Source organism: Cricetulus griseus (assembly GCF_003668045.3).
Source record: "Cricetulus griseus strain 17A/GY chromosome 1 unlocalized genomic scaffold, alternate assembly CriGri-PICRH-1.0 chr1_0, whole genome shotgun sequence".
Taxonomy (NCBI): Eukaryota; Metazoa; Chordata; class Mammalia; order Rodentia; family Cricetidae; genus Cricetulus; species Cricetulus griseus.
Genome location: NW_023276806.1, coordinates 63,196,157 through 63,212,304, shown reverse-complemented (window position 1 = coordinate 63,212,304; position 16,148 = coordinate 63,196,157). Strand labels below are relative to the sequence as shown.

Below are 16,148 nucleotides of genomic sequence, written 5' to 3'. Positions count from 1 at the left end.
AGAAAGCATCTTCAACAAATGGTGCTGGCATAACTGGATGCTGGCATGTAGAAGATTGCAGACAGATCCATGTCTATTTCCATGGACAAAACATGAGTCCAAATGGATATAAGAACTCCACATAAATCCAGTCACACTGAACCTCTTAGAAGAGAAAGTAGGAAGTATCCTTTAATGAATCGGTACAGGAGACTGCTTCCTGAATATTGCACCAGTATCACACACACTGAGATTGACAATAAATGGGACCTCCTGAAACTGAGAAGCTTCTTTAAGGCAAAGGACATAGTCAACAAGACAAAATGGCAGCCCACCGAATGGGAAAAGATAGTCACCAACCCCATATCTGACAGAGGGCTGATCTCCAAAATTTACAAAGAACTCAAGAAGCTAGTTTCTAAAACACCAAATAATCCAATTAAATAGGGGGGTACAGAACTAAACAGAGAATTCTCAAAAGAGGATTCTAATATGGCAAATAGACACTTAAGAAAGTGCTTAACATTCTTAGCCATCAGGAAAATGCAAATCAAACAACTCTAAGATACCATCTTACTCCAGTCAGAATGGCTAAAATCAAAATCACCAATGACAATTTATGCTGGAGAGGATGTCAAGAAAAGGGAACACTCTTCCACTGGTGGTGGGAGTGCCAACTTGAACAGCCACTTTGGAAATCAGTATGGAGATTCCTCAGGATAATGGGAATCAGTTTACCTACCACACGTTCCAGCAATTCCACTCTTAGGCATATACCCAAAAGAAGCATATTCATACAACAAGGTCATCTGTTCAATTAGTTTTATAGCAGCATTATTTGTAATAGCCAGAACCTGGAAGCAAACTAGATACCCCTCACCTGAAGAATGGATAGAGAAAATGTGGTACATTTACACAATATGCAGTACTACTCAGCTGAAAAAAACAATGGAATCTTGCAATTAGCAGGTAAATGGATTTAAATAGAAGAAACCATCCTGAGTGAGGTAACCCAGTCACAAAAAGACAAACATGGTATATACTCACTCATATATGGATTGTATATATAGAGCAAAGGATTACCAGCCTACAATCCACACCACCAGAGAAGCTAGTAAACAAGGAGGACCCTAAGAGAGACATACTTGGTCCCCTGGAGAAGGGGAAAGGGACAAGATCTCCTGAGCAATTTGGGAGCATGGCAGGAGGGGAGAGGGTGTTAGGAGAATAAGAAGGGGAGAAGAGGATATGAAGTAGCAGGAAGGTTGAGTCGGGGGAAGAATAGAGGAGAGCAAGATAAGAGATACCATAATAGAGGGAGCCATTATAGGTTTAAAGAGAAATCTGGAACTAGGAAAATGTCCAGAGATCTACAGGGATGACCCCCAACTAACAATCTAAGCAACAGTGGAGAGTCTACCTTAAATGCCCTTCCCCTATAATGAGATTGATGACTACCTTATATGCTATCCTAGAGCCTTCATCCAGTAGCTTATGGAAGTAGAAGCAGACACTCACAGCTAAACACTGAACTGAAATCCAGTTTTAGAGAGGGAGGAGTGATGAGCAAAGGGGTGAAGACCGTGCTGGTTAAACCCACAGAAACAGCTGACCTGAACATGGGGGAGCTCATGGATCCCAGAATGATAACTGGGAAACCAGCATAAGACTGGTCCAGACCCCCTGAATGTGGGTGTCAGTGAGGAGGCCTCCAAAAACCTATGGGGCCTCTGGTAGTAGATCAATATTTATCCCTAGAATACAAATGGACTTTGGGAAACCATTCCACATAGAGGGATACTCTCTCAGCCTACACACATGGGGGGTGGCCTAGGCCCTGATCCAAAGGATATGATAGACTCTGAAGATCCCCCATCGAAGACCTCACCCTCCCTGGGGAGCAGAAAGGGTATGGGATAGGGAGTTAGTGAGGACAGGGTAGGAGGGGAGGGAGAGGGTACTGGGATTGACATATAAAACAATCTCGTTTCTAATTTAAATTAAAAAGTCTGAAAAAAGAATAGATAAAGGCAAAAAGCCTAGAATCAAAATGTATAAGACAAGAAACTAATTAATTTAGAAAAACTGGCTAGAAACAAGGCAAGAGCAGGCATTCATAGAATAAGTCTCCATGTATTTATTTGGGAGCTGAGCCCCCAAAAGAGAAAAAACAACCACAAAACTTGGGGACACCTAATTTTTTATTTTAAAAATCACAGAAATACACACTGAAATAAAAACAGCATCTTCAACAATTAGTACTGGTCAAGCTGAATGGCTGCATGTAAAAGAATCTGAAGAGATCTATAGCCTGCACAAAATTCAACTCCAAATGGATTAAAGATTTCAACAAAAAACTAGATACACTGAGCCTGATAGTGGAAAAAGTGGTGAACTCATTGACAGAGAAGATTTTCTGAACAGAACACCCCTAGAGCAGGAACTAAGATCAACAATTAGTATATGGGACCTCATGAAGCTGAGAATATTCTGTATGTCAAAGACACCATCATTCAGAAAAAGTGGCAGCCTATAGAATGGTAAAATATTTTTCCCAACAACACATCTGATAGAGGATTACTAATATGCAAAATAATATAAAGAAACTAGATATCAAGAAAAAAATAACCAAATAAAATGGAGTGCATATCTAAATAGATAATTCTCAATAGAGGAAACTCAAATGACTAAGAAATACTTAAATGTTCAACATTCTCAGCCATTGGGAAAATACACATCAAAACTACTTCTTCTATCTTTTATGTTTTTGTTGATGGATGGAATTTTTTTCTTGATCCATTCATCCACTCTGTGTCTTGTGATTGAAGAGTTGATGCTATTAATATTTAAAGTTATTATTGAAATGTGTGTATTCAGAGCTCTAAATAGGATGTCTCCATCAAATCCTTCCCCCATGTCTCAGAGAACCCTGTGGAAGAGGGGGAAGAAGTAACTGGGGAGACAGAGAGGACAGAGGACACCAGAACATGACCCTCTAAAACAACTGTACAAAGAATATGAGCTCACAGAGACTGGGTCACACGCACAGGTCTTCACCGGGTGCTCTTCATATATAGTATTGCTTTCAGGTTAGTATATTCATTGGACTCCGAATGCATAAACAAATGTGTCTTATAATCTTGTGCCTTCTCTTGGGGCTCTTTATTTTTCTGTAGGCTTGTCTTGTCCAGCTTCTATATGATGGATTCTGCTTTATCTTATCATATTTTATTTTTGTTTTGTTTGTTCGTTATCTCTTAGAAGTCTGTTCTTTTCTATTGCAAGACAGAAAGGGAGTACATTCAGATGGGAGAGGAAGTGGTGAAGAACTGGATGAATACAGGGAGGAGAAATTGTAGTCAGATTATATTATAAGTGAAAATGAATCATGTTTAATAAAAGGGGAAAGATATGTATATGTTAATTGTCACTGTGTTGGTTGTTTTGTTGCTGTTTCTTCTGTTCTCAATAGTACTCTGTATTTTAGTAATTTTGGCTTCATATTTTGGTCCATAGTCCATTGACTCTGATTATTCCTCTTTTCATTCTGAAATATTTTTCCTATATTTTCTTTATATTTTAATGAAAGTTATTTTTATTATTTTGAATGTGTATGTGTGTGTACGTGCACACACTCACATGAGTATGGGTGAGCACAGAGGCCGGAGTCTGATTTTCCTGGAACTGGAGTTAAGGGTGGTTATTATCAACTGATGTGGCTGCTGAGAGTCAAACTTGGATCCTCTGGAGGATTAACATGCTCTTTGCCACTGAGCCTTCTCTAGTTCCCAAATACAGGACTTTTTAGACTTTCTCTATCAATTATTCTGGATAGTGTCACTAAGTACATCAGTTTAGGTTGGCAGTTGTGGGCTTTCAGTACTTGGAATGCAATGCTCTAGGTCCTGGGACTTTCAAAGTTTACATTGAGAAGCCATTCTGGTAGGTTTTCCATTATATGTGTATGTGACCTCTGTTTTTTGTTTTTTTTTTTTTTTGTTTTTTTTTTTTGTTTTTTTGTCTTTCAGTTTTCAATACACTTTGTTCTGTATACTTAGCTTTTTAACTATGAAATACCATGGGAATTTTTTTTCTTCTTCTCTTGTATGTTTGGAGTTCTGTGTGCTTCTTGTGTCTCCAAGGGGTGTGTTGTTCCCTATTTCAGACAAGTATTTTTCCATGATCTTGTTGAAGATCTGTATATGCCAGTGACCTGGAATTCTTCTCCCTTATCTTTTCCTATAATTAGAATGTTTGCTCTTCTCATTGTGCCCTACATTTCCTACAAGTTTTTCTCCAGTGGTTAAAAAGAAAAACATTTAATAGTCTTCACTTATTTCATCTAGATTATTTACTATTCTTTGCTTATTTCATGTAGATCAGTGATTCTCAATCTTCCTAATATTGCCACCCTTCAACCCAGTTATGGTGGTCCCCAACCATAAGATTATTTCCTTGATACTTCATAACTGTGATTTGCTATTGTTACAAATTGTAATGTAAATGTTTTTGGGGATGGGGGTTTGCCAGCGGAGTTGTGACCCACAGGTTGAGAACTGTTGATCTAGATTGTATACTTTGTCTTTGAATCCTGATACTCTGCTTTCTGCTTGATTCCTTCCACTCATCGTGCTTTTCCTTGAATTTTCTGGTGGGTTTATTGGCTTTTTCAATTTCATCTTTATTTCAGTTTGAGTCCTCTCCAATGTCTCAATCTCCGTTTTAGATTCAGTTTTCAAATACTAGATTGCCTTTGTAGTTCGCATCTGCTTTGTGTTTCTATTTCTTTGAGCATCACTCAGGCATTTATTTGCTTGAAGTTCATTGAACTTCATCTTTGTGATTTCTTTAAACTCTCTAAAATTCTTTGATGAAGCTTATGATTGTTCTTTTAAAATATGTGTCCTGTGTGATCCTTCTAGGTAATTCTCACTAAGTGGAGAGGTTGGAATCAAATCATAGATTGTTGACAGAATAAGTAGCCAAATACCTTCCATTTAATGGACACACAGCTTGTTAGCAATTTTCAAAAAGGTGAGATGTTCTAGGCATTGCTGAGCTCTCACATTACACCCTCTGTTAGAAATGCTAGTGTAATAACATTAACACAGGAGAGTGAAAGATAGGAAGCCAAAACAGATGTGTACCCATAAGAGGACGTAATAACACCCATGTGAGATGGATGATCCCCACTGTACACAGTAAGGGTGGTGGAGGAGACACTGTCCACACCCTGTGAGTTGATCTGATGCTGTCCCACACAGATTCAGGCTTCTGAGTCATCTTTGGAACAGCTGAGCCTTAACTGGCTAAGCTGATCTGTAAAATGTTTGTCAAATGATGAAGAGTCTATAGAAGATTGTTATAGAAGACTTTATTATCTTGTAGCAGAAGGCAGGCCCTTTAACAGAGGGGGACATTCAGAACTTCCCACAAGACTACAATATCTCAGAGCCCAGGACACAGAAGGCAGCAGGAGGAGAGAATAACAAAAGGCCGGGGCAGGTCTCTGAACACGGCTTCCTCGTGCAGGGCTTGACTAAATATTAATGGCTCAGGTCAGCAACAGCCTCCAGACTGTTGACTGCTGCCACCGCTGCTACCGCAGCAGCCACTGCTGCCACCACTGCTGCCACAGCAGCCACTGCTGCCACCACTGCTGCCACAGCAGCCACTGCTGCCACCACTGCTGCCACAGCAGCCACTGCTGCCACCACTGCTACAGCTTCCAGAGCTGTGACGATGACGACGGAGGGATCTGCGGGGCCTGTGGTGGCTCAGGCAGCAGCCACCACCCCCAGAACTGCAGCAGCCTCCGGAGCTAGAGCCACAGCAGCCACCAGAGCTGGAGCCACAACAGCCACCAGACCCCAGGCTACAGCAGGATGACACAGGGGGACATTTAGGAGGACACTTTGGGGGACACTTTGGAGGACACTTTGGGGTCTGGCACTTGGGAGGGCACTTGGGAGCGCACTTGGGAGGGGGCTGGCATTGCTGCTGGCTCTGCTGGCAGGACATCTTGGCTGGTGAGTGCTCAGGAGCTGTGGAAATGTCACACACAAGTCAGACCCAGGATCCTGGGGCATCCTATCCACCTCTAAATATCACTGTTATTCACAGAAACTCAATAATCAGTAGTTTTATTTCTAACAAACCCCAAGGCCCTTTTAGTACTGGCCCACAGAGGGCAATTATCTTGCAAGTTTTGACAAGAGAAAAGAGGTGCTTGTTCTTTTTAAAAACTCATTTTCCTGTAACCCTTAATTTGAGATATTTCACAGTCTGAAGGCATATTCAGAATAATTTCCTGCTCCATTTACATTTCTGTGATTGACCTCTTTTTACAAAGCCATTGGTCTTCATCTACTACTAGTGTATGTCATATGGAGATTCTTATGAGATTTCCATCAATTCCCTAAACATCCCAAGCTGATGATGATAATGATATCAAAGAAGAAAATAGCAAATTTTGGACAAGTCTGAACTCATCTCAACACTTCATATGGACTAGTTGTTATAACAAGTCTTGTGCAGTTGTATCTTAAAAAATTCTGAGCAGCATGTGATAAAATTCCAGATCCACAACTCTGCTTGTTTTCCAAGCCCAAAGATCCCTTGGTGCCTACTCTTCACTGTCTTTCTTTGCAGGCTGTCTCAGGACTGTGATAGCAGGGGAGCTCCACCCCACCCCCACCCCACAAAGCCTATGAAGGTCCACAGCTCTCAGGTTCCTGTCCTGATGGACAGCTCCACTGGAGGACATATGATCCTCTCCAGATTCAGAAGTCAGAGCTACCCAGTTACTTCTATTGCTTTCCATGCTATCAAAATCCCTTTGACCACCTCCTTCCTCCCAGCTTTGATGTCCTCCTCTCTTCTGTGCTCTGTCAGTGTGTTTTCTAGGCTCTGTGGTCTTGCTAAGCCTCCTCTCCAGCTCTCCTCTCAGCTTCCTGCTAACACGGTCCATGCTCTTGCCACCCCCCCACCCCATGAAGACTTACCAAGGTGACAGGCAGCACAAAGATTCTTGGGCACCTCTGGAGGTGAGTGAATGGAGGTGCTCTGCCCCTCAGCCCTTTTATTCTGAACTTGGACTCTGCCCCAGCTGTGAGACAGTGGTTGGGCATGGTGGCCCTGCCTCCTAACACCCACATGGTCAAATGACTTGCAATGATCAAATGATTCTCACCACCCTTCCTCCATGGGGCTTGTGGATGCTACATTCAGTTTGCACTATGACTTAAGCATGAGGCTAGGAAGTAGATTCCTGTCATCCTTTATCTTACAACTCAAGGATTCCTGCTGTAAGAGTATCTCAGTCTATTTTCCATCCCTGTACATTGCCATTCTATGTGACTGTCTCACACAGTGTAGACACGTAAACAGCCGAAATCCTAGTCACTGGACCCAGCTCAGCACAATAAATGCTAAAATGGGATTTTAAAATCTATTTATCATGTCTCATTTTCCCTCTTTACCTGTAATATGGGAATATCAATGAGAATTATTTGGAAAAGGCTTATGAAAGCCATGGAGTATCACCAAAAGTGGAGAATATGAAAAAAATAGAAAAGAAAAACTGGCTGATAGGAAGATTTGTCATGGTAGCTTTCTGACAAATGATCTGTATAGGGGGAAAATATAGATATTTAAAATAATGATTTAAAAGTGGTAGATACAATTGACATATTTCATTCCCGTGTGAAAAGTTCACAGGGAAGCCAACTGTTTTGTATAATTAATGTCTACAGAGAGTACAAAGAAGTGAAGTACAGTTATTTTTAAAGTTAGTTAATCTGATAGTTGCTTTTCTTTTAAAATCTGCTTTGAAATAGCCTCTCTGCTGTTTTTTATCCGGATGGGAACTCAGCTGGAGTAATTGTAAGGCTGGAGCCAGGAAGGAGCAGAGCTGAATTGGATTTCTGGAGACTATGACTGAAGAACATGATGGCCAGAGTTGAGAAATGCAAAAAGGACAGAGGGCCTGAGCTATTAACATCTGCTTCTCCATGTTGATTACATAGGTAATGGGGACTTTACCAGAGGGAACCAGGTGATTTTTAAGATCACATGTCCTAAACATTTCCCAGGAATTGGCTTGTGCTGTTATTTTCAAAGCTCCTCCCTTTTCAGTGTTTCCTTAATCCCTTAAGGCCACAAACTTTGTACAATATGGTGTTCTGAAATTATCTATCTATCTATCTATCTATCTATCTATCTATCTATCTATCTGTATATTTGTATATCTCTTTTAATGAAAAGTGTTGAAATTCTTTGTAAGCCAAAGTTTTTGCAAAGACTGACAAGACTGTGAGGTTTAATTTAAAAACAAACAAACAAAAGGAAATCAATGAGATAGCTACAAACCAAAGCCAAGTTGAAGCTTGTAAGGTGAATTTGTTTTCTCCCTAGCCATTGATGGACCATTCACTGAGAAGTCTTGTGACTAATTTCTCCCTCAGTTGGGCATGCTGAGCTAATTGAAATGTGGTGAAAACATGCACTTCATTATAAATAGATGCAATGACTACATATTTAGAAAGATACATGTCTGTTGCTTATCACAACTTATTCTGTCTGTTGATCATGTCATCTAAGCTATCTATCTATCTATCTATCTATCTATCTATCTATCTATCTATCTATCTTTTATTTATCTATTGTCTATCCATCATCTATCACCTATCTCACCTTTTCTCTGAGCCTTTACCATTTACATGTTCTCTGACACCCAACCCCTCTGAAAATCACTGTCTCAAGTTTCAAGCGCATCCAAGGTTAGCTATGAAAGAGGACCCACATGAATCCGTGAACAATTAAAACATTATTGTGGTTTCAGTGATTATTTTTTTAACTTGACTTTGTGGTTGTTGATCATGAATTTTGTAAAAGGAATCATTGTGTCATAATGTGAAAAGCTTAGGCAGACATGTAACCATGGTAAAGTCTTTCCAAGGACTGTGCCCTGCTGTGATGACTAGATTTTTTTGTCAGCTGACACAGTTCGAGTCATCTAAAAAGCAGTAATCTCAACTGAGAAGATGTTTACATAGGACTGGCCTGTAGATAAGCCTGTGGGGATTTTCTTAATTGATAATTAATGAGTGTGGAAAGGCCCCACTCACTTAGACAGGACCACCACTTGGCAGGTGGTCGTGGGGTATATAAAAAAGCAAACTGAGTAAGCCAGGAGAAGGAAGCCAGTAAGCATCATTTCTCCATTGTTTCTGCTTCAATTCTTGCCTTGGCTTCCCCAAATGGACTGTGATTCAGGATGTATAAGCCAAATAATCCTGTTTCTTTCCAAAGTTGATTATGGTCAGTATTTTATCAAAACAATGGAATGTAGACTAAGAAAACTGCCTAGGGGAAAAAATTCCAAATCCAGTGTGAATCATGCCTTCTGCTCAACCTCTATTTGCTTATTATTTTCCATCTATCTTTCAGTTTTTTGGGCCCGATCCACATTATTTTCTGTAGTTATATTACTGTTTCTCATTGTAATACAATGCAGTTGCCTTGGCTCATCTCGAAAGTACTACTCATTCACTTTTGTATTTTGATATAAGTCATGTGCTATGCCATGAACAAGAGATTATAATGAACTCTTTGACAACTTGACCAAAGTTTTATACTTTCATGTTCATTAATTAAAATGGGATGATTGGGACTGGAGAGACTGCTCAGTGGTTAAGAGCACTTTCTGTTCTTGCACAAGACCTGGATTTGGTTTTCAACACCCACATTGTATGGCCTATAACAGCCTGTAACTTCAGGGATCCAACACTCTCTTCTGATATTCATGGTACCAGGCATGAATATAGAACAAATACATACACACAGGCACTCACACACATATACATTAAAAAAATCTAAAAAAAAGAAAACAATGATATACACATTGGCTACTTTAAGGCTTTAGAACCATGCCACAAACCTTATCAGTGATGCTTCAAATTATAAATGACAACTCCTTATGCATAGCATAAGGTCACTGCATAGCAATGTACATTCTGAGACTGGCAGAGTAAGAAATGTGACATCACATCACCTGAAGATCTGCCACTGTCTCACCAGCTCTGACATCTGTTGTCCTGGTCAGGTTGCTCCAAAGGTTTAGTAACAGAGAGAGGATAGGGATTGCTTCCTGATTTCTACAATGTTAGGTCTGCAAAAGCAGATCCCACCTCCTAGGATGACAAGGCTCAGATGCCAACTGGTCTACACCTCTGGCTCTCTGCATGGACATACCCAAGTCCTCAGCTGGCCTGTGTGATTATGGGATGTATGACAGGCACTCCTGCTTCAGGAAGATTGGAATTTAAGGCTTGAGTATGGACTGTGTAGCTCAGGTATCAGGTTAATATAACTACCTGGGTAGGAAACCACTGATTTACCAGGGTTTCATTTGTCAAGGTGTCTCTATTTTTCCATTCCATGGAGTATAAGGAATGTTGGTGAGCTCTAACCAGAAATGATGTAATCTGAAAAAATGGTTTTTCTATGTGTTTCAGAGCCACCACCAATAAATAAGTTTTCTTTTGTTTCCCTCTTTTCATCAATAAACAATCAAAACAGCTCATTAGGACTATGTGGAGGAATTGGTATCTCTGTGCAGTTTGGAATGCAAATGACTATGAAAAAATACCTTTCCCTCAAAAACTTAACAGAATTAAATATGAACCAACAAGTTCACACCTCCACTCTATTGTCTGTCTGCCTGTCCATCTACATGTGTATTTGTGTATGGATCTCTGTGTACATGTATAGAACATTTGCATTGAAGACAAAGGCTTGAAGAGCTCTTTCTATACCATGTTCACAGCAGCACTATTTACAATAGTTGACCTTAATAGAGGGAGCTGTTATGTGCTTAATGAGGAACCTGGCACTAGGAATATCTCCAGGGATCCACAAGAATGACCCCGACTAAGAATCTAAGCAATAGTGGAAAGGCTACTTTAAATGCCCTTCCTCTATAATGAGATGGATGACTACCTTAAATGCCATCCTAGAGCCTTCATCCAGTAGTTGATGGAAGCAAAAGCCAAGATCAACAGCTAAGCACTGAGCCAAACTCCTGGAATCCAGTTTTAGAGAGGGAGGAGTGATGAGCAAAGGGGTCAAGACCATGCTGGGGAAACCCACAGAAACAGCTGACCTGAGCAAGTGGGAGCTCATGGACTCCAGTCTGACAGCTGGGGAACCAGCATAAGACCAAACCAGTCCCCCAAATGTTGATGTCAGTTGGGGGGCCTGGGAAGTCTATGGGGTCTCTAACAGTGGAAACAGTATTTATCCCAAGTGTACAAATGGTCTTTGGGAGTCCATTCCCTATGGAGAAATACTGCATAGAGTTGTGTGTGTGTGTGTGTGTGGGGGGGTCTAGGTAGCTCCAAATGATGTGGCAGACTTTAATTATCCCCCATGGAAAGCCTCACCCTTCCTGAGGAGAGGATGGGGGTGGGATAGGGGTATGGTGAGGAGAATGTGAGTAGGGGAAGGAGGGGGAACTGGGATTGGTATGTAAAATATGATTGTTTTTAATTTAAATAAAAATTTAAAAACAATAGCTGAAAGATGAAAGCCATTCAAAAGTGCATTGATTAATGATTGTCTTCAAAGCATTTAAAGTTATATTGCTGAGTCAGTGCAAAAATTTTAATATTTTGTTGGTATGTGTGATGAAAGCATGCTAAAATCTTATCACTTCTTAGTTGGTACAGCTACCATGTTTCTAGACTAATTGGTAAAATGTCACATAAACTTTGATAACTTGTGCAGTTTTAATTCTGAAACTCAATAAAACAATCCTTTTGAGATGAGAAGCTTCATTTAAAGTATTTTTCTTTATTAATTTTTTTTTAGTTTCATACCTATATACAATGCATTGTTACACCTAAGTGTTTCATCATCTTGCAAAATTGAAGCAATACACTCATTCATCAGTATGTCACTATGGACCCTCTCCCTGGCCTCTGTAAATCAGCATTCCCTTTTCTACCCTCATGAATCTGACTAATTGCAGTTTCCAACAGGAGAAGAATGGTACAGTGTTTGTCTTTTTCAAATACCTATTTTAATTTGTAGCCTCCCTTTATATTTTATCCATATTGAAGCATGTACATATATTTCTATAAGTAATTTCTTTTGAGAAAAGGCTTCATTCATGCAGACAAGGCTGGTCAAGAAAGAGCTATACAGCCAGAGTGTCCTTGAACTTGTGATCTGTTGATGAAAGTTTCTGTCCCACCAGGTCCTGCTGCCCTTCATCCCCAAAAAAGCATACAGACACAATATTAATTTATAAACTGTTGGCTGATGGATAGAGTTTCTTACTGACTAGCTCTCTCTTAATTATTAACCCATAACTATTAATCTATGTATTTTCACTTGGTCTTGGCTTACCAGAGAATACCTGGACCTGTTACTCCTTTGGTGGCTACATGGCGTCAGTCTGTGGCCTTCCCCTCTCTCCTCATTCCTTCCTCTTGTAGCCTTCATGCCTGGATATTGGCCAAACAGTGTTTTATTCATCAACCAATAAGAGAAACATATATAAAGAATGACATCCTCCATTTGTGATCCTCCTGACTGTGATTGTAGGACCTATTATACCTGGCATTCTGAAGGTTATATCATATTCTTTGGCATGCTAGCACAATATTTTTAAAGAAAATCATTAATCAATGCATTTTTAAATGGCCTTCATCTTTCAGATATTATACATAGTGCTTCTGTGAACTTGGTATAGAAAGAGCTCTCCAAGTTTCTATTCTCAGTGCATATGTTCTATACATGTACACAGAGATCCATCCACAAATACACATGTAGATAGACATACAGACACTTAATAGAGTAGAGGTATGAACTTGTTGGTTCATAGTTAATTCTGTCAAATGTTTTAGGGAAAGGTATTTTTCATAGTCATTTGCATCCAAGTAGTGCAAAGAGATATCAATTTCTCTACATAGTCCTAATGAGCTGTCATGCTATATTGTGTTCATCATGACCACACTCTTGGCTTAGAGATTATATCTATCTCATTGTGGATTTTATTTGCCTAATATTCATACTGAGCAACTTTACCTGTGTCTTTTTGGGATAAATATATATGTGAGTCTCTTTTAAGTTTTAAATCAGGTTGTTTGCTTATATGTTAATGAATTGAAGCAATTCATTACACACGCTGGATAATTTCCTTGTGAGATATGATTGACACATGCTTATACCAAAGGCTGTAATTTTTCTGTGTGTGTTATGTTCAGTGGTGCATAGAAGATTTTAGCGTTAATGTAGTTCATGAAATCTACTTTCATTTTTGTTACCATAGTATAATTTCACAGAAGTTGCTGAAAAGTCCAATATTTCAAAGTTTTGCCAAAATGTGTTCTTCTAGGAGTATTTTTGTCTTCATTCTTTTAATTAAGTCCTTTCTTGATTGTGTAATGGGCACTTGGCTTATCTAACTTTTCACGATAGTGAAGAGCATCTGGTTTTGACCTGTTCTCACTTCATGTGTAGTGGTAGAATACCAGTGAAGTTACTTTTAAAACATAGAAGATAATTAGAGATACCAGAGAAAACCCAGAGGTAGCCATAAAAGGAAAGTAGCCTAAACTGAACATGACTGTTGGATTGCCCTCATGTGTGCACAGTAATGGATGACAGACACTTTACTATCTCTACTCTATGTAGTGACCCTTATTACTGATTACATCACACTATTGATATAAATTTCAATTCGTTCAAGGGTGTCTCCCATTTTCTCTTCTAGAAGATTCAGTGTGGCTGGATTTATGTTGAGATCTTTGATCCATTTGGACTTAAGTTTTATGCATGGTGACAGATACGGATCTATGTGCAATCTTCTGCATTTCAGAATCCAGTTGCGCCAGCACCATTTGTTGAAGATGCTATCTTTTTTCCATTGTATAGATTTAGCATCTTTGTCAAAAATCAGGTGTTCGTAGGTGTGTGGGTTAATATCAGGGAAAACACAGTTCAATGAAACTGTTGTTTAGTTCTACTGCAGTGACTTGATTTAAAAAAACTAAACAGAAATATGGATCAGTCACACACAGGGAATGCCAAATAAACCACTCATGAATACTGATCTCATCAATGTCAAGATTGCAGCAGCCACCAACAGAAGGGAAGGAATGAGACATTGCCATTGGTCAGCTGCACAGACGTTCCCACATTATAACAACTCGCCTACAGCAGAAAAAGAAAGTGATAGGAACAATGTAAATTTCTGCAGGTCTAGGTCAAACTTTGTTTACAAAAGAGCTAAAAACATTAATGTGAATAGAAAGGGCTGGCTGATTGTCCTTATGTAATCTGAGTATAGATCTTTTTCCTTCTAATGAATGTCTAAGAGTGAACATTCACTTTCAACTCATTGACAATGGGTTTGCACCCCACCCCTGTTTTATAATTGTGAGGAGTGACAGCCATTTCTAAGCCCTCACATCAGGTTACTATTTAAAATGTCATCGTTCTTCCTACACATACAGTAGAAGAGTTGATACAAAGTCACAGGAAGCGCATACATGTCTAAAAGGGGACAATAGCTCAGAGTTTCACTGTCTGTCTGCAGGAAAAGATGACTAAGGGATGGGGTAAGGATGATGCTGAGAAAATGAACAAGAGTCTTGTCAGGATTGGTTGGCAAGGCTTTTTATTTGTGACAAACAGGCAAAGGGACACTGTCATCTGGTGAGCGGAATGAAGAATCTTTCACAGGAGATGTCAACATCTGAGTGGGCAGGGCAAGGAGGAGAGCCAGGGCAGAGAGGGCAGATGCATGGGGCCGTCTGCTGAGCATGGCTTCCTCCTGCAACAGTTGTCTGAAGTCTTCCTCACCCTGGTTAGCAACAGCCACCAGACTGTTGGCTACTGCCACAGCTGCTGCCACCACTGCTGCCACAGCAGCCACTGCTGCCACAGCTGCTGCCACCACTGCTGCCACAGCAGCCACTGCTGCCACCACTGCTACAGCACCCTGAGCTGTGACGATGGCGACGAAGAGATCTGCGAGGCCTGTGGTGGCTCAGGCAGCAGCCACCACTCCCAGAGCTGCAGCAGCCTCCTGAGCTAGAACCACAGCAGCCACCAGAGCTGGAGCCACAGCAGCCACCAGACCCCAGGCTGCAGCAGGATGACACAGGGGGGCACTTAGGAGGACACTTTGGGGGGCATTTTGGAGGGCACTTTGTGGTCTGGCACTTGGGAGGGCACTTGGGAGGGCACTTGGGAGGGGGCTGGCACTGCTGCTGGTTCTGCTGGCAGGACATCTTGACTGATGAGTGCTGGGAAACTATGGAATAATCAAAGAAAAGTCAGTACTTGGTTGTTTCAGTCACACTCTGCCTACCCTGCCTCCTTAGCATCCATGGTAATCATCGAAACACCATCTCTAGTAATTTCAGTTCTAAACCACTCATCCTGTCACATCCTCCTCATCATGTCTTGGGAACACCAGAAACCCAAGCCAGTCAGGTACGAACTGGCGTCTGCTGTCCAGCAGAGAATGACAAAAGGCTTTTAGTCACAAACTTAAATGTGGCAGTGGGAACCATTCCAAATATGTCTTCAAGCTGAAATTACTTCTAGGAAAAATGTATCCTAAAACAAAACACTCTCTCTCATAACTTGAAAGATGATTTTTATTATACAAGTCACTACTGCAAAGAACCCGTTAGTATTGGATCAGTAAACTGATTCCCTCAATGAGAAGTCTGAAAACCCCATCATTTCGTGAAGACTAGGGCCAGAAATCCCTGTCCTGTTCTCTGACAAGCTTTTGTATATGCTCAATTTACCACCTGCTCAGGCCAATAGGATGGTACCACCAGGGTGGGGCTGGTGTATTTTAGTCTTTCTTGAAAGTATGTGAATAATCCTATACCTTTAACTCTGTGGATTTTCCAAGTTAAAAGGAGCACCTGACAACCTACTCTACCTCCATCACATCCTTGAATGCTAGCCCAAAGCTGTGCTTCAGAGCAACACTTTGGAAGTTGTTTAAGGTGCATAACCTGTGTTTCACAGTCCTGTTAAGACAGACTCACTCTAAAAAGAAGCTGTGACCCTGTGGAGCCCTTTGTTATATGCATCCTTACTGTTCATGTCCCTCATGCATATGAAAGTACCCTTTTATA

At 40.5% G+C, this 16,148-nt stretch overlaps 2 protein-coding genes across 2 annotated transcripts; both read right to left on the bottom strand.

The window, feature by feature from the left end:
* Positions 1-5,538: 5,538 nt before the first annotated feature.
* Positions 5,539-6,000, bottom strand: LOC113833092 (late cornified envelope protein 1D-like). Its single transcript, XM_035451326.1, has 2 exons — positions 5,953-6,000; positions 5,539-5,892 (listed from the first exon to the last, which is right to left on the bottom strand). Exons 1-2 carry the CDS (start codon positions 5,998-6,000, stop codon positions 5,539-5,541), a joined length of 402 nt encoding a protein of 133 aa, XP_035307217.1.
* Positions 6,001-14,855: 8,855 nt separating this feature from the next.
* On the bottom strand, positions 14,856-15,281 carry LOC113833093 (late cornified envelope protein 1B-like). The gene has a single exon (XM_035451324.1). The coding sequence runs from the start codon at positions 15,279-15,281 to the stop codon at positions 14,856-14,858; it is 426 nt and encodes a 141-aa protein (XP_035307215.1).
* Between the last annotated feature and the right edge of the window lie 867 nt (positions 15,282-16,148).